The sequence below is a fragment of the Centropristis striata genome, chromosome 2 (assembly GCF_030273125.1).
Source record: "Centropristis striata isolate RG_2023a ecotype Rhode Island chromosome 2, C.striata_1.0, whole genome shotgun sequence".
Classification (NCBI taxonomy): Eukaryota; Metazoa; Chordata; class Actinopteri; order Perciformes; family Serranidae; genus Centropristis; species Centropristis striata.
The window spans coordinates 15424071-15446190 of record NC_081518.1 but is presented as its reverse complement, the minus strand read 5'-3'; the positions used below and the strand labels follow the sequence as shown (position 1 = coordinate 15446190).

The 22120-nt window shown below is 36.0% G+C and overlaps 2 protein-coding genes across 2 annotated transcripts in view; both read right to left on the bottom strand.

The window, feature by feature from the left end:
- LOC131991121 (CD82 antigen-like) overlaps positions 1-13835 on the bottom strand; it is a 42013-nt gene extending 28178 nt beyond the window's left edge. Inside the window, exon 1 of the mRNA XM_059356433.1 lies at positions 13685-13835. The gene's annotated coding sequence lies outside the window, so the exon portion shown is untranslated. The remainder of the gene's footprint in view (positions 1-13684) is intronic.
- A 2074-nt stretch (positions 13836-15909) lies between these two features.
- LOC131992261 (G2/mitotic-specific cyclin-B2-like) lies at positions 15910-21223 on the bottom strand. Its single transcript, XM_059357771.1, has 8 exons — positions 21061-21223; positions 20766-20879; positions 19526-19777; positions 19275-19433; positions 18709-18945; positions 17523-17663; positions 17337-17447; positions 15910-16770 (listed from the first exon to the last, which is right to left on the bottom strand). The coding sequence occupies exons 1-8, from the start codon at positions 21085-21087 to the stop codon at positions 16660-16662; spliced, it is 1152 nt and encodes a 383-aa protein (XP_059213754.1). The 5' UTR covers positions 21088-21223; the 3' UTR covers positions 15910-16659.
- Between the last annotated feature and the right edge of the window lie 897 nt (positions 21224-22120).

Here is a 22120-nt window from a genome sequence, read left to right as displayed (position 1 = left end):
TTCATATTTCCCAATTTTTTGACATTTTAAGATAAAATAATACTTTATTTATTTATCCTGCAGTGGAGAAAATCAGTCTTGTTTTGTTTACTTTATGGACTGAAGACAATGAATAAATGATTTGGTCATTTTTCAGGGAGAAAATCCAAAGATTTGCTGGATAAAGTTAGCCTGGGTATACCCATACTGCCTTGCGCGCTCGAATTTCATTTCGAAGCTCCAGGCAGTCTGGCAACCAGAGAGGTTTCTTAGCCCTGTTTTAGGGATCTAATCACAGAACGTGGAGGGACGGCAAGACGATGACGCGTACTACTGGACAGATGGAAGCTTGTAGTTTTGTAGTTTCTTTACAGATCCAACATGGCTGCAGCAGACGCGAAACTCTCTTTAGCTGTAGATGGTGTTTTAAATAGTTTAGAGCGACAGTTGATTGTAAAAAAGAACAACAATTGACTTTACACTCTTGTTTCACCGCGAAAAAGGATGTTTTAGCCTTGCTTCCGACAGGATTTGGGAAAAGTCTACTATATAATGCCGCTACTATATAGTGCCGCTACTATATAGTGCCGCTACTAGCGCCGCTAATGGCCCCTCTACCGCTCACTGCTGTAATGCCGGTGATCTGGCTACGAGCCGGGGGACAGCAGAGCCGCCAGAGACCCGCAGCAACTTGTTTATTGCCCATAAAATCAGTGGATGTGTGTGGCTGAATGACATGAGGGGGAATAAGGCGTGAAAATAAATAATCTTGCAGAAAGCGAGAACTCGAGAAGCAAAGCAGCTCCTGCTGCAAACGTTGCAGAAGCAGAATTGAGCATTTTAGTCTCCAAGTAGAGATGGGCTAGTCTGGCTATGTAAACCATAGATGTAAACGTCAATTTCTGTCGCTACATACGTCATCTGGTATAACTGATACGATTGGCTAAGAGCTACCTACAGACGCTTTTGATAGACATTCTAAGCGCCCAATAAATGGTTGTGGAGGATCTTAAACCACGCCTCCTCTACAGAGAAATGAACGGCTGGTATCCAGACTAACCTCATTTGTGATTAGTCTGGTGTTAGCCAGGCTAGGATAAAGTGATAATTTGCTGCTTTTCCATTAGTGTAACTTTTGTGTCTTTATTATTCACTCAAACAGAAACTGTTTGGGAGCAAAAGTTTTAACAATTCAATTAAAAAAATGTTGTAATGCAAACTTAAATTTTGAATCACTAAATGAATGCAGTTTGTATCAAAAGACACAAAGATCCTGCACTTTTATTTATCATATCAGCTTTTAAACTGAATATTTTGAGGTCTGAACTGTCTGAATAAATCAACTTCATCTTTTGGAAAATTAAAGCTGGAACATTTCACATTTTATAGACAAAAGAAAACAATTGATTAATTGTGGAAATAACAGCCAGATTAATCAATATTTAAAGTAATCATTAGTTGCAGCTCTACTGAATATAAATTAAGCCATGTTGGCAGTGAAATAAAATCTCATTTTGATGAAAATGTGACAGTTTGGAGTAAAAACGCAGCAGTTTCTCCTCATTAATGACAGAAACAGTGAAGGAGTCTCGTCCTGCTGTTACTCACTCTAACTCTTTGACTGGTGCAGAAATGTGCAACAACAACAACAACAACAACAAAAACAACAATCAGCTCTGTGTCGTCCCTCCTCCCTCGCTGTTCTGTGCATCAGAATCTATTTGTGGCCTGAATATTAAATCTGATATCAGAACAAAGAAAGTGTTCATGTGACACGTGTTCTCGTGTTTATCATGTCGAGGTTAATGTTGGTCAACTTCTGCCTCACAGCTGGAGTTTTCTCTCTTAAAGGAGCACACTTTAAGGAAATGTGTTGTGAGTTTATTGGTTTCCCTGCTGACAGTCAGAGGAGAAGGTTGACACCTCTCAGGTCTGTGTGTTATGTTTGGAGCTAGACCTTATTAGGAGATATTAGCTGAGCAAATCCTCACATTTGAGAAGCTGGAACCAGTGACATTTACTTTTTTTTATTATTTTTGTATTTTTATTTTTTATGCATTTTTGCTTTATAAAAATTAATTAGTAAAAAAAATAAAGTAAATAAGTATATATATATATATATATATATATATACACTTATTTACTTCTTATTTACTGCTGTTGAAACTGCTGTTATTTACTGCTGTTTTGAAAGGTTAAAGATCAAAGATTAAAGAATTCTTTATTGTAATACCAAAAACACATGCATGCACATGATGAGGCACGAAATTAAGTACTGAGGCCCGGTCAAACCAAACATACAAAGTAAAAAAACACAATACAATACAACACAGTGAAATATAAAATCTAGTTTAAGAGAAGTGTGTGAGTGATATTTACAAGTATCTGTATGAATATAGATATATAAATGTAAATATAGTGCACAGCACCTATTCCATAGGGGTTTTCCCTTCCTGCCATGTAGTTGCTTCAGCTGTGTTACAGATTATTTTCATTATTAATTGATCTGCAGATTCCTTCTTTGATTGATTGTTTTATCTAAAAAAGTCAAAGGTGCCTGAGCTGATGTGTTTAAATGACTTGTTTAATTTGACCAACGATCCAAATATTTCTACGCTTTATTATCTGCAAATTCTTTACTTGATTAATCAATTCATCATTTGGTCAATAAAATGTCTGAAATATTTAGGAAAAAAAAATTCTCATCACATTCTTAAATTTGCTTATTCATTGGAGTGACAGTTGAAACCCCCAAATATTCAGTTTACAGTCAGAAATGAAATATAAATAAAAACAGAAAATCATCACTTCAAAGAAGCAAATGTTTGGATTTCTTCTCTAAAAATGACTAAAACGGTTAATTAATCATCTGATTAGCTGCAGGTAAATCATTTATAGGACACACACACACACACACACACACACTATAAGACTCTCCTCTCCACTGACAGCAGCTCCTCTCTCTCTCTGAATAAACTCGTCTCTGCTCTCAGATCCTCTCTGACTGCACAACAATGGACGCTTTCACACACCATTTTCTCTCGGCGAACAAAGGGAGAAACTCGACACACAACGAGCCGCGCCGGCTTTACGTTTCTTCACAATAAAGAGAAAGAAAAACGCCCTTTTCTCACCGTGACACCGGACACGACAAACGGCTTCAGACCACGTGAAGATGTTATACACCAACAGCGTGTGAATATAGAGAAATAAATCCACCAACATCTTTAGAACAAATGTTCATTTCAAAGCTCAAGCTGCTGAAAGAGATAAACATTATTAATCATCTACCAGTTATTTTCTTAACTGATCATTTGAGCTGGAAAACATCAGTTTCCAAGTTGACAACTTTAAGTTGCTTATTTTTCACTGTAGATGACGATAAAGGACAAAAACAAACAAACAAACAAAAACCCCCTGCAAATCCTCACATTTAAGAAGCTGGAACCGGAGACAGTTACTTTGGCATTTTTGCTTTTAAAAAAGTATTTAATTTAAAATGAATTAAATTAATAAAAAAACAAGTAAATAAGTAAATACAATTTATTAATAAAAATATATTTAAATAAAATATCCCAAAAATATGTTTACATTTCATATATTTTATATTAAATATTTATAAATGAAAAAAACTTTCATATATGTAAAAAACAACATAAATATATATATTTATTAATTATTATTTTTGAATTAATACAAATTATAATTTATATAAATGTATATATATAATCAATAAAAATTGGGGAAAAAAACATATAATTGTATTTCATAGAAAAAAAATAGTGTCAAATAGTGTGTATAAATATTTTATTTTTAATATATTTAATTGAAAAAAATTTGAAAAATATATATAAAAATAAAATGACACTCTCTGCTATGAGTTCAACTTTCTAACATTGCAGATATTTGTGGGTGGAGTCGCTCAGATCTCATGTTGACAAGAGAAACATGTTAACAGAAAACTTTATGAAAAGAAGCTCGTTTTTCCTCTGATACTCAAACTCATCACTGCTGTAAAACAAAGAATCAACAGAGCTGAGGTCTGATGTGTTTTTTTGTTTTTTTACACTTTCATTAAATTTTTCTCATATAATTTCAGGAAAACTGTATAAAGAACACACCATCGTGTTTATTATGGGCTCACTTTAGTGTCTTTAACATGCAAAATTATCGACACTGTGATAACAGAAAAAAACTAACCTGACATCAGCAGACTAGTTCTAAGATGCTCTTCAGCCTGGAAGCTTCCAGCTCATTTTTTGTTTCTAAAGGGCGTCACGCAGACAGAACAAACCTGCAGACAGTCAGAGCAGTGAAACGTGACAGAGTGACGCTGCAGGTGACACAGACAGTCAAATATGTTTCTGAGAACATCTGAGGTGAGAAAGAGAGCGGGGACAGGAACTGGATTTAGATTTGATCAGCACTGCAGTTTGTCAGTTTGAGTTTCGTGAGTTAACCCTTAATAGGGCACTCATTGAATAAAAGTTCTTTTTCCCCCCACTTTTTTCTCGTAAATCTGCGACTTTTTTCACACAGATTTGCCACTTTAATCTAGTAAATTTGGAACTTTTTTCTCGAAATCTTACAACCTCACGGAGAGACATGGGGACCTCATTTTGATATCCACTGAAGTTACCAAATACGGTTCTTCGCCCGATAAAGGGTTAACTGGATGTCCATCGTCCAATCAGAGCTGCTGACTGAACGGCTGGAAATCAGTCTGAATGTGAGAAAGTCTGAGCAACTAAAACATGAGCTCTGCAGATTCGTCTGGTTTCCAGTCTAAAAAAATTAATTTAAGAGCAAAACTATCTGCACTACAACCACAAAATTGCACATAAAATATGTTAATGGGAATGGTAAAGTTTTGTTTACAAATCCAACAGTTTTAACAGAAATTTTAACAGCAGACAGATTTTTTTTATTTGCATTTTAATACCCAAATTTATTTGACATTCAATTAACCCTCTGGGGTCTATGATGGTGGCGTCCTGATCAGATCATGTGACATTTAACAAAAAAAACGAGGTCACATGGAGCGCTGCTATCAACTTCACTCCAAAGTACAGACTTGAAACTTTCTCCCAGTTCATATTTGTATCCTACGTTTACATTTTCAAGTTCCAAAACAGTTAATTGAGCACATTTGTGGTTTTTATTGTAGTAAATAGTATAAATTTTAAACTCTATATGTTGATAAAGTAGGTTAAAGTTTAAATGGATACCAAATATGGGTATAGAAAACATTTTTTATGTGGTACATGAAGGGCAAAATCAAAAGTATTCAAAAACGGCCAAATTAGGCTGAGACCCCAGAGGGTTAAACATTTTTCAACTGCAGTGTTCCTCTCGAATCTGTTCTTTCTGATTGCATGATAAAGTCTAGTTTCATTCACAGCACTACTTTTTTTGCACTCTGTCTGCTACAAATCTTTGCATGTAAACTATTAAATAAAAATCAATACTGTATGATAAAACATAATATAGTGAGGGTTAAGAACGGAGAACTGGTTCTAAACTGTTGGACCAATCAGAACCAAAATCCTCAGAGTTCATCAGGTCCTTTTATCGATGCTGACATGTTTCTTTGACAAAAACAGTGAAGTGAAACTCTGAAACTCACAGACAACAAGAAGGAGTCAGGGCGGAGAGGAAATAACCACCAAAAACATTGCTTCCTCGACAAACAGCTGGTTGACCTTCTCTCTGTCTAAACTCTGGGTTTTTATTTCAACACATGAACTTGATGCAGGATCTATTATCGCATTTGTATCAATAAAATCTTATCAGTTCCAATGCCAAAATATTGTGATATTGTGATATAATTTAAGAGCTGATATCTAGACATTTTCCATGGTTTTCTTGATAATGATTTTGGTTATTTTTTTAAAAACCATGTTAAATGTCTATATATCAGCTCTTAAATTAAACTCTTATCAGCTATTTTTGTTGTTATCATTATATTTGTCCTAACAAATGTACCTTTAGTTGTACCAGGCATTAAAATGAAAAAGAAATTGAAGAAAAAGGCTGGTCTAATCATTTTTTCCATGACTGTATATGTATGAAAGGTGAACTTGATGCAAGCTTTTGTCTGACAGAAACTCCTGTCTTTTACGCTATACATGAAATGTTTTTTTTTACATTTTATTGCAAATAAATTAAACTAAAAATAACCTAATCTGACATCACTAGATCCAGTTTATAGTTCCCCAACACTGAAGGAAAATGCAGTTTTTCCCTCCACAACTCCTCCTAAATATGACGCCGTTGAATGATATTTATTAGGATTAATATGGAGTGCAGTGTAAACCCTGAGTGAAACTAATTCCTCACAGGTACGCGTTTCATTCTCTGTCACAGCCTGCAGGTGTGCAGGAGGAGTCGGGCGTCGACCGCTGACTCACGTATCGACCCGACGTGAGCAACGTTTCATACATGTGGAGCGACTCTGTGTACAAACTTTTCCAGTTTTGTGAGTGACTCATGTTTTAGGTAATAGTCTATTTGTTGGGGACTACTTTTAGCGGCGGATTAATCCAGCAGGACCGTGTGTGCACAGGCCTGTCCCTATAATAACAATATTTACTTATCGTTTGATTTCTGAACATGATGATGATGATGATAATTGTCTCCGACCTCAATATCTCCTGTTGTGTTTCCTGCAGTTTAATTTTTTTTAATAATGTCTCAAACACTCAAACCACTATAATAAACCTGGACACAGTTCCACAGCCCAATGAACAGAAATATATACATACTTTTTGCCTTTACTGCATTATAACTATTATTCCTATTAAATTTAAAATATATATTTTTTCAGATCGCTTTCAATTTTATATTTGAATGTACTTTTATATTTTTTCCTAAACATTTTATCTGCTCGTTTTCAGTCTTAAATTTCATATTTGAATGTACTTTTATATAGGTCTCTTTTAAATGCTTTTAATGTTTTGTGTAAAGCACTTTGAATGCCTTGCCTTTTCCATTATTTATTCAGGATATTTTAATTGTTTTTTCACCTTCATGTGTGAATATTAAGAATTAAAAGTTAATTGCTCTTTGAAAGGGTGTCCTTGCATTATAATCCCGTTCTATTATCATTATATCAGTGGCATAAATTGGTCATAAAATTATATTAATGACAAAATATCATCTAACAAAGATAATGGTGATGGTCCTGTGTTAGGGAAGAAGATACATCAGACTTTGATACACAAACAATACTTGTTTGTACATTAACTTTGTTTTTTGGTCTTTTAATGTTATTTATTAACGATAACACAGATAAATAAATGCCAATCATTCATTGACTTACCTGCATTTTTTTATTCTACATTTATTATTATATTATATTATTAGACTAGGCTATGAATTAACTCTTTTAACTGACAATCATTAAAATGTATGTATATTTAAACAAATCACAACACCAAAACTATTGATTGTCATAAATAAATAAGGCTAGGAATCTTAAAAAATAACCAAACCAGTCAGTATTATCTATATAAATAACTGTAAATAAATGTGATGAATACAGATGGATTTTTCTGTTTCTAAATGTTCTATATAAATGAATATTGAATTTTCATTTATACATTTATATATTTAAATGTATTTATATATTTACTGACTCATTTATTTATTTCACAGCTTAAGTTACTTATTTAATAGTAATATTTATGTATTAATTTAATTATTTTATTATTAATAAAATAATTTTTCTGTGGTTCAGTTGGTAGATCGGCCGCATACTGATCGGAAGGTTGGAGGTTTGATCCCAGACCATGGTTGACTACATGTTGAAGTATCCTTGGGTAAGATACTGAACCCCAAATTGCTTCTGATGCTGCGTCCATCGGTGTGTGAATTAATTCCCAATGGTGGCAGGTGGCACCAGTGTGCCCTGGTAGCCCCTAACACCAGTATGAATGTGTGTGCGAATGGGTGAATGAGAGCAGTCTGTTGTGTAAAGCGCTTTGGATTAAAAGAGCTAGACAAGTGCACTCCATTTACCATTTACCAATACCATCATCAGACGTCTCTGGTTGTTTTTGGTTTGATAATAATCCTGAACTTTTGCATTAAACTCCTGTGTCTCTTGTTCTGCAGCTCCTCCATCTTGTTTTCTGTGGAGCAGTAATGTGAGCAGCTCGAGTGGCTCAAACCTTATTAAACCCATAATTACCCTTCAGGGCCATTCCAGCGAACAGGGTAAACAGGTTATAGACTCAGAAGGCGAGTCGCAGCTCTGCAGACGACCTGCAGCTCTTATTTTGGAGAGAAAACCTGCACAGAACTGTGATTTCCTGCAGTTTTGAACAGACAGGCGGCGCGGTGTCGGGTGCAACTGTTAACGATCTCAGAATGAAGACGAACTGGTTCCTGAAGGTGAAAACATTCAGAGAAGCTGCAAACTTCCGCAGAATCTCCCCAACGTCTCCGTCCCGATGTATGGAAAGGTAATTAAGGTCAGGCCGCAGTGAGGCCAGGCTCCACCTGCAGCTGCCATGATTTACGGCCGCACATGTGGCGATCCCAAATATCGACGGATGCCACCAACAACACTGACCCACATTCACATCTGCAGCACAGACCGGTCCTCACAAACAGCAGCGGTCCCCCTGCAGGAGGAGAGCTGCACGTCACTGCTCGAGGTTCCCCTCAGGCTCAAACCAACAGTCGATCAACAGATTCCACTGCTGCATGCTGATGATTGATTAAAGGCATTTTAAATCAACTGGTTCAACTCTTTATCTCCGTTAGTTTCCACTAAGTGATCTCTGTCTTGCTCCAGTTCACACAAAACTAGAAAACACTGAAATATTTAGCGGCGGCTGATCTAAATGCTGCTTTAAAATGGAATAACGAACAATAAATCCTTCAAACTTTTGATCAAATACTGTTATAAAGTGTTGATTTAGTGCCTCGATCAACTTACATGATCTGATTTCTGTCCAGCAGCTGTGTGAAGGTGAAAAATCCAGTTTGTTATCAAAGTCAAACAAACACTAGCTTCATTTTCTGTTTGCACCAAACTACATGCAAAAAAATGCTAACTTTAAATCAGTTTTCAAAGGTCAAAACTTTTGATAAAGTGATCTAAACACTGCTTTAAAGGCTTTAAAACCCACTTGAAATGAACAAATCTTTAAAACTTTTGATCAAATACTGTAATAGATATGAGCCTCTAACAAATACTAGAGTACCAAGAAGTACTAAATATGAGTATTTAAGAACAGTTTAAATTTGAAAGTTGTATTTCAGTGTTGGAATGCACCAATCTTTGCCCTTTTTTAAAGTCAAATATAGGATTTTTTGTCTATGGGGCCTCTGAAATTAAAGTAAATTACACAATTACACTGTGGTTCAACTTGTAATTACCAGGAGACACATTCAACCAGTAAACAGCAGATACTGGTTTGTTTTAAAAGGGTCAAAAGTTTAGATAAACTGTTCTAAATGCTGCTTTGAAGGCTTTTACCAACATTAGATTATTAAGATCAATCAGAAATCAATAAATCCTTCAAACTTTTGATCAACTTCTGTCTCAATGTGTTGTTTTCCTGTTTTGATCAAGTTCCAAGATCTGATATCTGTCCAGCAGTTCTGTGTGAAGGTGCAAAATCCACTTTGAGTCAAAGTTTTAGCTTCATTTTCTTTTCTTTTTTTGCAACAAACTACATGCAAAAAACTGCAGATTTTCAGAGCAGAACAGTGTTGTTTGTCTTGTACTGCAAATCTTTAATAAGTTAGTAAACTTGTGCCAGTTATTTCCATTTGTTTCTTGTGTATTTTCAAGAGTCTCTAACAAACACCTGAGTACTAAGAAGTACTACATATGAGTATTTAAGGACAGTTTAAACTTGAAAGTTGTATTTCAATGTTGGAACGCACCAATCTTTGCCCCTTTTTCCAGTCAAATATGGGATTTTTTTCCCTCTCTGGGTCAAAGTTTTAGCTTCAGTTCCTGTTTGCATCAAACTACATGCAAAAAACTCAGAGCAGAACTGAAGTACTGCACAGCTTTAATCAGTTAGTAAAGTGTTCTCCAGCTGCACAGATCTGAAGAAAATTTGATTTTTGTTTAGCTGAAAAGTTACTTATCATAACATCCCATGTAACTCTACTGGTTTGTTTTTATACATTTCATTATATTTTAGGGGAAATAGAACAGTATTCCCATGAGCCTAAGGCTAAATAAAGTCCAGTCAAAGAGCTGCAACTGAGTCAGAACGTTTTCATTGACTGGCTGTTTGATACGATGATTGGACTATTTATTTTTCACTTAAACCATATAAACATGACACGTCAGATTCGGTTAAATGCATTAAAAATAATTTCAGTCAGGTCAGGGGCGACTGTTCGGTGTGGTGCATTTTATTTTAGTGACTTTCTGAGTGAAATTTTACATTTTGTAGGACTTCTTTGGTGCTCGTCTGTGTTTTGTCTCTCTGTAAACTGAATATATGTCTGAGAATTGCATTTTTTTTTTTTTTTAAAGGTACGACAGAAAAAGTAAATGTCAGGCTGATATATCGGACGATATTTGGCTTATTTTATTGCGGATTTGTGTGTCGGCTGATGAGTAACAAGACACTGCAGCAGAGAAATACCAAATGACGTCATATGAGTCATTTCAGCCGTAAAAAACATGTTTACGTAAAAACTGACTGCACCCTCTAGTGGCCGTAGTAACTATGACGAGAGCATTAAATGTGTCAGACTTTAACACCAACAGACTTCAGTTTGTTTCCAGTTTCTAACCAAACGTTAATGGGTTTTTTTTTAACTCTTGTTTGTATCCAAACTTTGTTGTTGTCACTATGAAGACAAACATCCCAAACCCTTAATAAAGACATATTTTTTACCCAGACTATGATCTTTCCTAAACCTAACCACATGGTTTTTGTACCTAAACACAACCAAACCTTCACCAGGAGATTTTTTGTTTCCAACAGTTTATGAAGAAACGTCTGACTAGAATAATTAAACAAATTATACATTTTGTTGTTTCCATTTGGAAGACACGCTGGAAAATGTGCTGTTTTTCTTGGGCTTTTATTATCTTTGAGTTTTGGACTGTTGATTGGACTTAATACAACATGGGAAAATGTCCCTTTGACCATATTAAGGTATTTTATGACATTAGAAACCAAACAATAACGATCATTATTTGTAGTTTTAAGTTAAGTTCAGCCCAAAAACAGGCTGAAAGTCCTGCAGTCCTTAACAAAAACCAGTTCTGTATCCTGGAGTTAGGAGTTTATTTAATAAGGTTTAGAGAGTTTGACCGTCCCATGATGTTTTCAATCAGTGATTCCCACAACAGGACCCAGACACTAAATCAGGTTCACTTTGTGTCAGACTTTGCACCAATCTCCGGTCAAATATGAGATAGTTTCACACTGAAGTTCAACTGGTAACAACCAGGAGATAGTGAAAAGATACTGGTTTGTTTTAAGGGGTCAAAAGGTTTGGAGAAGCTGATGTAAATGCTGCCTTGAAGGCTTGAAATCAATAAATCCTTCAAACTTTTGATCAAATTCTGTCTTTAAGTGTTGTTTTACCGTCTGAATCAGCTGCTGAGATCTGATATCTGTCACATAGCTCGGTGTGAAGGTGCAAAATCCACAACTACATGCAAAAAAATGCAGATTTTAATCAGAAAAGACGGTGTTGTTTGTCTTGTGTTGCAAAGCTTTAAAAAGTTAGTAAACTTAGAAGTACTACATATGAGTATTCAAGGACAGTTTAAACTTGAAAGTTGTATTTCAGTGTTGGAACGCACCATTCTTTGCCCTTTTTTCTAGTCAAATATGGGATTTTTTCCTCTTTGGGGCTTCTGAAATTAAAGTAAATTAAAAAATTACACTGTGCTTCAACTAGTAACAACCAGGAGACACATTCAACCAGTAACCAGCAGATACTGGTTTGTTTTAAAGGGTCAAAAGTGTGGACAAACTGATCTAAATGCTACTTTAAAACTCACTTAAAATCAACAAATCCTTCAAACTTTTGATCAAATACTGTCTTTTCAAGAGCATCTAAAAATTACTAGTACCAAGAAGTACTACATATGAGTATTTTAGGTCAGTTTAAACTTGAAAGTTGTATTTCAGTGTTGGAACGCACCAATCTTTGCCCTTTTTTCTAGTCAAATATGGGATTTTCCCTCTGAAATTAAAGTAAATAAAACAATTACACTGTGGTTCAACTTGTAATTACCAGGAGACACATTCAACCAGTAACCAGCAGATACTGGTTTGTCTTAAAGGGTCAAAAGTTTAGATAAACTGTTCTAAATGCTGATTTAAAGGCTTTAACACCAACATTAGATTATTACGATCAATCAGAAATCAATAAATCCTTCAAACTTTTGATCAAATAATGTCTCAAAATGTTGTTTTTCTGCCTTGATCAACTTCCAAGATCTGATATCTGTTAAACAGCTTCGGGTGAAGGTACAAAGTCCAATTAGGGTCAAAGTCCAACAAAGTTTTATCAGCTTTAGCTTCAGTTTCTGTTTGCACCAAACTACATGCAAAAAACTGCAGATCTTAGGTTTAATAAGTTATGTCATGTTTTCAATCAGCGATTCCAGCAACAGAAACCAGACAAATCTCTGCAAACACAAAATCAGCTTCACTTTGTGCAAACTTTCCTCGCTTGAAATCAACAAGTGTGTGTGAAGGTTCAAAATCCGGTTTGGGCCAAAGTCCAATAGAGTCCAATCAACTTTAGCTTCAGTTTGCGCTTAACTACATGCAAAAACTGCTGATTTTAACCAAAACTGAACAGTGTTGTTTGTTTAGTAAAGTTCTGGCAAAACTGTGTACATTTTCCTACAAGAGGCTCTAACAAATTGAGTACTAAATATACTCCAAGAACACTTCAGGGTGTTTAAGGACAGTTTAAACTAGTATTTCAGTGTAGAGTTTAATCAACTTCAGCTTCTGTTTGTACCAAATTACACGCACAAAACTGCTGATTTAACCAAAACTGAACAGTGTTGTTTGTAAGAAAAATTCTGGCAAACTTATTTTAAAAATTGTGTTTACCTACAAGAGCCTCTTACATGTACTTGAATACTAAAAAGTACTTTTTCATGATAGTATTTAAGGACAGTTTAAACTTGGAACTTGTGTTTCAGTGTCTGAACGTCCTGATATGTTTTCAATCAGTGTTTCCAACAACAAGAACCAGACCAGTTTCTGCAAACACATAATCATCATCGTAAAGTCCAACAGCTTCAACTAAACTACATACAAAAAACTGCAGATTTTCTGTTCTGGCAACATTGTTTTGTGTGCATTTTCCTAGAAAAGCCTTTTACAAGTACTTGGGTATTTAAAAAGCACTTCATTATAGCATTTAAGGGGAATTTAAACTTGAAAGTTGTACTTCAGAGTGTGACAGAGTAACAAGTGGTCTGATAGTGAAGCTCAGAAACATAAATCAAGCACACAGGCGCCACATCATCAGTCTGATCACTTCATAGAATATGTAAGAACAGATTTAAAATGTGGCCGTTTTGCAGAAACTATCAAATCAATCAAGAACCTGATGATCGATCATAATATAAACCCGATCACCGAGCAACCACGCAGCCTCGTGTTCACACAAAAACATGACTGAAAGAGAAGCAGCTTCCGTTTACAGAACAAGAGTACAGGTTCAAAGTTGTTGTTTTTTTACTCACGTTGGTTTTGCGCTAAAAAGCTGCGGAGAGAAGTGCGGAGCGGTGCGGGTCCTGTGCGGGTCCTGGTGCGCTGTGACGGACTGCTGCTCGGACTGAGTGACCTCCTCCTCCGGCTCGACAACAAAGCGGCAGCAGACTGAAGCAGACTGAGGCGGACTGAGGCAGCAGGAGAGCCTCCTCCGGTCCCACCATGTGGCAGATATGGGAATTAACGAGTCCGCTGATGCCCCTCTTTAACCCCTAAATCCCCGCAGAGTCCGCAGCAGCAGCAGCAGGAACAACAGAGGATTAAATCAGGCGGACTGCAACAACACAAGTGTTTATTAAGTGCAAATAACACGGCATGTAGAGGAAGTTATCATAAATAAATAAAAATAATTTAAAAAAATACATTATTATTTGACCAAATAACACGGCATGTAGAGGTTATCCATCATAAATAAAATAAAAAAATTATATATATTATATTATATATATATATATTTTTTTTAACCAAATAACAGAGCATGTAGAGGAGGTTATCAATCATAAATAAATAGTTATTTCGTGTTATTTGGTGATATATATGTATATATATATATATATATATATATATATATATATATATATATAACCAAATAACACGCATGTAGAGGATGTTCTCCATCATCAATAAATAATAAAAATAAATATTTTTTTTTACCAAATTACACGGCATGTAGAGGAGGTTATCCATCATAAATAAAATAAAATTTAATATATATATATATATATATATATATATATATATATATAATTTTTTAACCAAATAACAGAGCACGTAGAGGTTATCAATCATAAATAAAGTTATTTCATGTTATTTGGTTTTATATATATATATATGTATATGTATATATGTATATATATATATATATATATATATATATATATGAATTACCTCGCTTAACTGACATTTATAATTAATATTATGTACATTTATACAAATCACAACACCAAGACTATTGAATGTCATTTAGCTCACTGTCAAATAAATAAATAAAGCTAGGAATCTTAAAAAGTATAAATAATTGTAAATAAATTTGTGATGAATACAAACTGCCTTTCTGTTCTTAAAGTGTCTGCATAAATAAAATAAAAAATATTTATTTTTTAATCAATTACATATTTAAATGTATTTATATATTTACAGACTCATTAATTTCAGGATTAATTTCACAGCTAGATATTTTATATTCGCATTTATTTATTTACCAAACAATACCAACAAATGTATTTGATTTGTTTATTCATTCTTATTTATCTATATTTAATAATATATTTACTGACTAATTTATTTCAGGATGCATTTCATAGTTATATTTATTTATTAAAGTAACTGACTCATTTGTATGAATTATATTTGACATTTATTGGTTTCAGGATTTATGTTTTTCATAAAGCTTGTGTTTGTGTTTCATAGGCTTAATTTCTTTTATTTAGTATATGACACTTGCCTGGCTGTAGACTTTAATTAAAAATTATCTTTTAAAAAATTCTAGGCTAAAAAGTGCTCAAATTTTTTAAAACTGAAATTAGCAAATATTAGTAAAGTACATTGGGAAGATATAAACGTGTGCAGCAGATTACAGTCCTTCTTCAGCAGCAGTCAGAGTGAAGCAGGAGGAGAGCCGAGGAGGGCAGAGCTGACCAGTGGGGAGGAGGAGGTGGTGAAGTCAGGGTCAGTCTGCAGAGCACAATGCTCCTCCTCACCACAGCACATACAGTCAGTGCGGTTCAGTGTGAGGGAACATGAGCCTGTAAATGGCGTTATTCTGATCACAGACACACCAAGTGCCTGTGTGTGTGTGGACAAAGCGGAGGACTGAAGGGACATTTTCTCTCGTTGGACTTGAGATGAGATTTGTGACCGTGTGACCTCAGATTCGCTTTCTGCCTCAGTGGGGTGACGTCGCTCCACAGTGGCCTCATTTATTTCTTCTCCTGACACAGAAACACGTCAGATGTCTCAGTAAGTCAAGAGCTCAGATCCTTCAGACTCAACTTAGAGAAACTCCTTTTGTACAGAGGCTCAAAACACTGAAACTGACAGCAAAACATAACTGAGCTTCTTGTCTAAATTGTTAATACGGAGATGAACGAGACTTCAAATGAACAAATCATGTTGCAACACTAACATTTAATATTTAAACTGAAAATATACAAAAGTCAAGTATTTGATGTCAAATCAAGTAACAAGGCAACAAAAGTGATTTGAGTAAAAAGTTACTTTAATCTGCAACTAGTTACTGTCAAAGTGAAAAATTTATTGAAATGTAGTTCAAAATACAAAAGTCATGTACAATTTGAGAAATATTCACCCTTTATCACATGAAACCTCAGCTTTTCACTCTACTTGATTCCAGAAACATTTCTTCAAGACGACAGTCCAGTTTAAAGAAGGAATTTCAATTTGATGAGCAAAACATTTAGATCACAAAGTCACTGATGCTGTAGAATTTTTTGTAACTTTGACAAAAAAAAAAAAAAAAGAAACTTGAACAAAGTAGTTCTAAGAAATCACAATGGAATGTTGTAGCACATACAGATTTGAACTACAGTAAAAATTGAGAGAAAATATCCATTAGGGAAGTAGAAGACACTGTCAGTATAAAGCTCCACAGGTTGTTTCTTAAAGCATCCACTCCCAAGGAGGGAGTGGATGCTATGGAGAAACTGAAGAAAGTTTAATCAGTTGGAAAACAGTTAATTCCTCCTGAAACAAGCAGCTCAGGGTTGATTGACAGGCTGCTGAACATCAAAGGTTCAGAGTAAAATCTGATGCATCAATAAAGTAAAACACATTAGAGCCTGAATTTCTGAATAAACCACAAAGCTTGGATAAAAATTTTAAAACATTTTATTAAAAACTAAAGAAAAAAAAAAGTTTATCCACAGACTGATCCAGCTAAAATAAAGTGCATGTCAAGTGTCCACTGGTAAAAAGGTCAAAGTTGTCCTCAGGGGTTGTCCGTCAGAGAGGACGCCATGGTCTTAATGATGGACGACTTCAGCTGAGGGACGAGGCTGATCTTCATCACCTTACTGCTGGAGTACTTGGTCTTCACCGCCTGCAGGGGGACAAAGGGTTTTTAGCTTCCTCTTGTGTTCGGGTTGCCAGCGACCCGTTTTAGCTTTAATGCATGAAAGCACCACACATCTTTTGCTTATTGCATCAAGGCTTTTGACTCTGTCAGGAACCTCCATTTAAACAGTCACTAAATTACAAAATTCCCTGGCAAAAATAAAGTTTGTTTCAGTAGATTATAAAATAATATTTAGTGAAATATATACAGGTCAAAATTGACCCAGAACACCATAGATATTATAGTTATTAAAATAAAACAATGAGGTCTTGTAATACCCCTCAGTAATAGTCAGGTAACATAACCTTTTATTTTATATAATTCTCCTGAGGTTCATTTTACTATTTTTTTAAATTGTAAACAAGGGGTATGCTGTCAAAAAGGCCCACAATGTCAAATTAATCTTTTAATGTTCAAGGAAGGGTATTTTATGGATAATTTAAGGGTCAAAACCAACCAGCTAACATAAGATGGTAAGAGAAAGCTAACATAAGGTTAAGCTTAATGCAACTCAAAAATCACAAGTCAGAGCTTTCTGTCGTTCGGCTCACCTGGAACTTCGTCTTCCCCTCGTTCACCATCACAACATTCTTGGCGAGGTGCTGCATGATGGGCCTCAGGTGGGCCGCGTCGTATGTGGAGTAGTGCTGCTGTGTGGGAGACTGAGACCAGACAGAACGATTAAAGAGAATAACACACTGCTGCTGGCATGAAGGAAATCGTATGTTCAGACTCACCCAGGGCAGCCCCTCCAGCAGCAGCTGGGAGAGACACAGCGATGCTGCGGCGATCTCAGAGGGTCGATAGTGAACCATGTCGTAGTCGAGGAGGCTCAGCTCCATCAGGTACTTGGCCATCGTGTGGCGCTCTACGTCAGACTGAGACAAACCAACAACTCTGATGGACAAGTCCTCTAAAATACTTGTGTACACATGGTGTTCGACGATTAATCTGCCAATGAATGTCTCAATGGGACTTTTTTAAATGTGTTGTCCTTAAATGTCATCTCAGTTCAAAACCTACATTTTGTTCAATGACAAAATTTCCAGATTTGATATTGAAATTTTCTGCCATTTAAGCATGACCCGCCAAAAAAAAAAAAAAAAAAAAACCTCCTTTATCGATTAACTGATCAAATAGTTGAATTGTTTACAGCTCTAGCATTTCAGTTTCAGGCTGTATAGCTTGTTCTAGTTGAATAAATTAAAATCTGATCAGTTAAATAAAACACATTTGGCAGTGTGTTGAATACCAGCTGAGCAATAGAGATTAAATTTGATTTTGCACAGCTTGTGTGCGTTATAATCAGCCACTACAAGCAGGAAAATTAATGCTCAGTCTAAAATACCTGTATCAAGAATACATTGGTTGCAGATTTGCCAAAAGACAAACGTGCCGTTTCATTTAAGAGATGATCAATGTGGTCAGAATTAGTCCGTTCATTTCACATGTTGAAATGTAAAAACATTTTGTTGGCTGCTCTGCAATGTTTAATATTGGAATGAAAACCTGCAGTTTTTTAACCAGGTTAAACAGTTACTGGGGTGCCACGACTTTGTTTCTGAAAACAAAATGAACTCTCAATGCAGGCTCTGCGTTTTGAAAATGTAAAATGACACTGTCAAAGTTTAAAGCCAACCATTTGTTGATTTTTTTATGAACGGCAGAATCTTTAGTGTTCAAAAGAAAAAGTTCTAAATCTAATCAAAGTCCTGCTTCTATAGCAGCTTTACAAATTGTTCATGTGCTCATTCTGATCAAAAGTTCTATTGCAGAGTGCACCCATCTGGAGAGGGGTTTGATTTTACATTCATTCTGCTGAGGTGATGAATGAAGCTTGACACTAGGCCTGTCAGTTATAGTAATTGTGACAGGCCTACTTCACAATAGTGAAAACTCTGTAGAACTGTTGTAAACACTCACCCCGGCCACCTTGGAGGCCCGTCTGAGGAAGTGCAGGGGAAGAGGACGTCCCAGCTCAAACTTGAGGTTCTTGAGAACGAGCTGCTCCATCTCCAGAATCTGAGACTTGGTGAAGGCGTTGTCCGTGATGTAGGCGAAGTCTCCGACCTCCGGGGCGTACATCTCCTCGTATTTACACGCCACCAGCATGGCGGTGACGCCGACTAGCTGCAGCTTCCTGCGAGAGACTGGTTGGACCTGCAGCACAGTGGAGAGAGACGTTCTTACAGTGCTCACAAAGATGAGAACAGAGACGCTCCTTACTAGAGGTGTGAAAAAAAAAAAAAAAAAAAAAAAAAAGATACAGCATAGTATCGCAATATTATATGCTAAAGATACTGGTATCATAAAACTAGAAGATTTAAGGAATCTATAGGCATTATTTGACTAAACAATTCTTGATTGAATTTTGTGGACATTTAAATTGAAATATATTGGATCGCAATACTCACAATATCGCAAAATGCTTAAAAATCGCAATATTGTATCGTGGGGCAGATTCGCTGATTCCCACCTCTACCCCTTACCTGCAGGAAACGATCCAGGACGGCCACAGTGAGGTACAGAGTCTCCTGCAACAGCTGGAACCTGGAGTGAACCTGGACCAGCCAGTCCACCAGCAGAGCCCGCATGTTGGCAGTGATCTCATAACCCTGCATGTAGTTAGGTCGCACAGCCTGCTGCACCTGCGAATGGACAGAGATGAACATTAATACTGCAGAGAGAGAGAGAGAGAGAGAGAGAGCGCAGAGAGTTCAGCTGATGGAGAATAAATTACCTCCAGGACGTGTAAATAATTGTAGATATCTTTGACGTATTGAGAGCAGAGCTGCGGCAGGTCCGAGTCCTCCTCGTCCACGTCCTGCACAGTGAGCAGCGCCTCAGAGAACGCCTGGCACAGCTCGTCCTCCTCCTTCATGGACACGTCGGCCGACGCCTCGGACACTATGGGGAGCGGCTCTGCAGGCGCCCGGACCACTGGCTGCACTGGAGCAGAGGGTTTGGCTTTGGTTTTGGCCGCTCCAGTCCTCTGAGGAGAAAAGTTCATGCACTTTATTCAGAAATGTTTAGTTTTAGGCTGTAAAGAACAGTTAGATTTGATTAAAATCATAAACCTGTTCAACTGCATTTTGAGAAGAGGAGCTCAAATGTTTGTTAACATTCAAACATTTGACATGTAGGGCTGCAACTAAAGTCTCATTTATTATCTGCCAGTTATTTTCACAATGCAATGTTTGCTCTTTAAAATGTCAGAATAGTTAAAAAAAACCCTTTCCAGTTTATCAAAGTCCAAACAATTATTGTTGAGTAAATGCTAATATTCAAACATTACACATAGGGCTACAACTAATGATTAACTGATTAATCTGCCAATAATTTTCTCAATTGGTCAATAAAATGTTAAAGCATGTCCCATGCGTTTTCTTTAAAAGCCATCTCAGTTCAAAACCTAAAGTTATTCATTTCAACAACAAAATGGAAATTGAAAACAGCATTTTCTGCCATTTAAATGTATCTATTAACTGATCAAATAGTTCCAATGTTTGCAGCTCTAGTATTTGAGTTTTGGGCTGTATGGCTTGATCCACTTGAATAAATTAAAATTGTAGATTTTATAATAGTTAAATTGGGGAGAAAATTTAGCAGTTAATCACATATGCAGAAGTTGAAAGTTTAGTTTGAGTTTTAACCACATGCAGGAATGACATTTACATTTCTTTCAATAAAAATATTTAAATTAATGCAATTGCTCATTTAGCGTGATCTTAAAGAAGATGCATTATACAGAGGATTGTTCAAACATTACACACATGTGAATGTAAAATGAGGAGCATTAATGTGCTGCAGCCTCATGTTTCTGTGAACAGGTGTGTCACATGGTGCAGCGCGTGACCGTCCAGGTGTTTCAGGTTATCATCTGATTCATACGAGGCTTAATAACAGGTAAAACACGGTTACTGGAGGTACCAGACCACATGTGGAGCAGCTACTGACCCAGACTGTTTAATGTTTTTTACCTTGGTGTTGACCGCTGCTGCAGTAGTAAAGTTGGTCACCTCTCTGAGAGCAGCTCTCCTCAGACCTGCGGTGTTTTTACCCATCTTCGCCGGGTTCTCTGCGGCTGATGGATGCTGAAAACACAAAACACACCAAACTAAAACTCAGAAGCTTCAGAGAGGCGGGAAGTGACATTTAAGAGAACAAAAGAGTTCAAACAGCTGTTAGCGAACGATGCTAGCTAGCAGAAGCTAACAGGAGCCGCTTCGCTAACAGCTAAAACAGCTCCTTCTAAAACAACTTCGGTTAACTCACCGCAGCGCGAACTTCCATAGTAGACATGTTTAACGTCGGCACCAGCGACACAAACTGTAAGACACGTAGGTTGGTTGGTTTGTTTGTTTTCAGCGCCGACCAGCTCGGTTTACCGACAAGACTCCGTGAACGCCGACTTCTGCAGGTAAACACCACAGAGACGAGCAGCTTTCAAATAGCGCTCCGTCAAATCTGATTGGCTGCTGCTTCTGTAAGACGCTTCTGATTGGCTGACGGCCAATGAGGTCAAAGGTGCAGGCCTGGTGTTTTTAAATTTGGAAAATAATAGTTATAAAGGTTCCTCACCTGTTTTTGAACATAGTATAGTATTTTATTGTGTTCTTCTGCAAAACAAATACGTTATGAATTTATTTTTTAATAACAATAGTTTGGTGGATACATTTTATATACCATAATATAGATTATTTTAGAGGTAGGCTACTCCAAGAATTGTAGAATTAAAAATTATTTGAAAACATGTCTTTCCCTTTTATTTAAATATGCTGCTTCACTTTATTGTTTGATGTGTTTCACAAGATAACGCCTGTTTATGTGCAATGTTTAATTAAAGTTGGAGAGGAAAAAAGAAAGAAAGATATTATTATTCAGTGGTGGAAGAAGTATTTGATGTAAAAGTAGAAATACAGCAGCCTGAAAATACTCCATTACAAGTTAAAGTGCTAAAAGTTTGAGCAGCATAGCATCAAAAGTAAAAGTATTTGTGATTATTAATTAAAATAATGTTGGAGTAAAAAATGTTATCTACTGCTGAGTACTCTGCAGTGATGTAGTATTGTACTTAAGTAGATGAAGCATCAGATCTTTTTTTTTAATCAAGCATTTTCCCCCAAAGGAATACATTAAAATTTAAGCATGCTCCCAGCCTTGAAAAAATAACGACAAAAATGGAGCATTTTACAAACTTTTAGCACGTTTTTATGAACCCTGAATGTTTTATTTCTCTGTATGGTCTTTTCCATAATATTATTATACAGTGATAAAAGCAATGTTAAAGATTTACGAGCCAGAGAAGTTGTCCAGGAGTGAATTAAGCATATTA

What these genes read in the sequence shown, in the direction of transcription:
- LOC131992261 (XM_059357771.1), bottom strand. Translation starts at nt 21,087, where the DNA reads ATGTCTACTATGGAAGTTCGCGCTGCG. An exon ending in CTATGGAAGTTCGCGCTGCG is followed by an intron (nt 20,880 to 21,060) that starts GTGAGTTAACCG and finishes TTGTGTTTTCAG; the next exon opens with CATCCATCAGCCGCAGAGAA. An exon ending in CAGCAGCGGTCAACACCAAG is followed by an intron (nt 19,778 to 20,765) that starts GTAAAAAACATT and finishes TTTTCTCCTCAG; the next exon opens with AGGACTGGAGCGGCCAAAAC.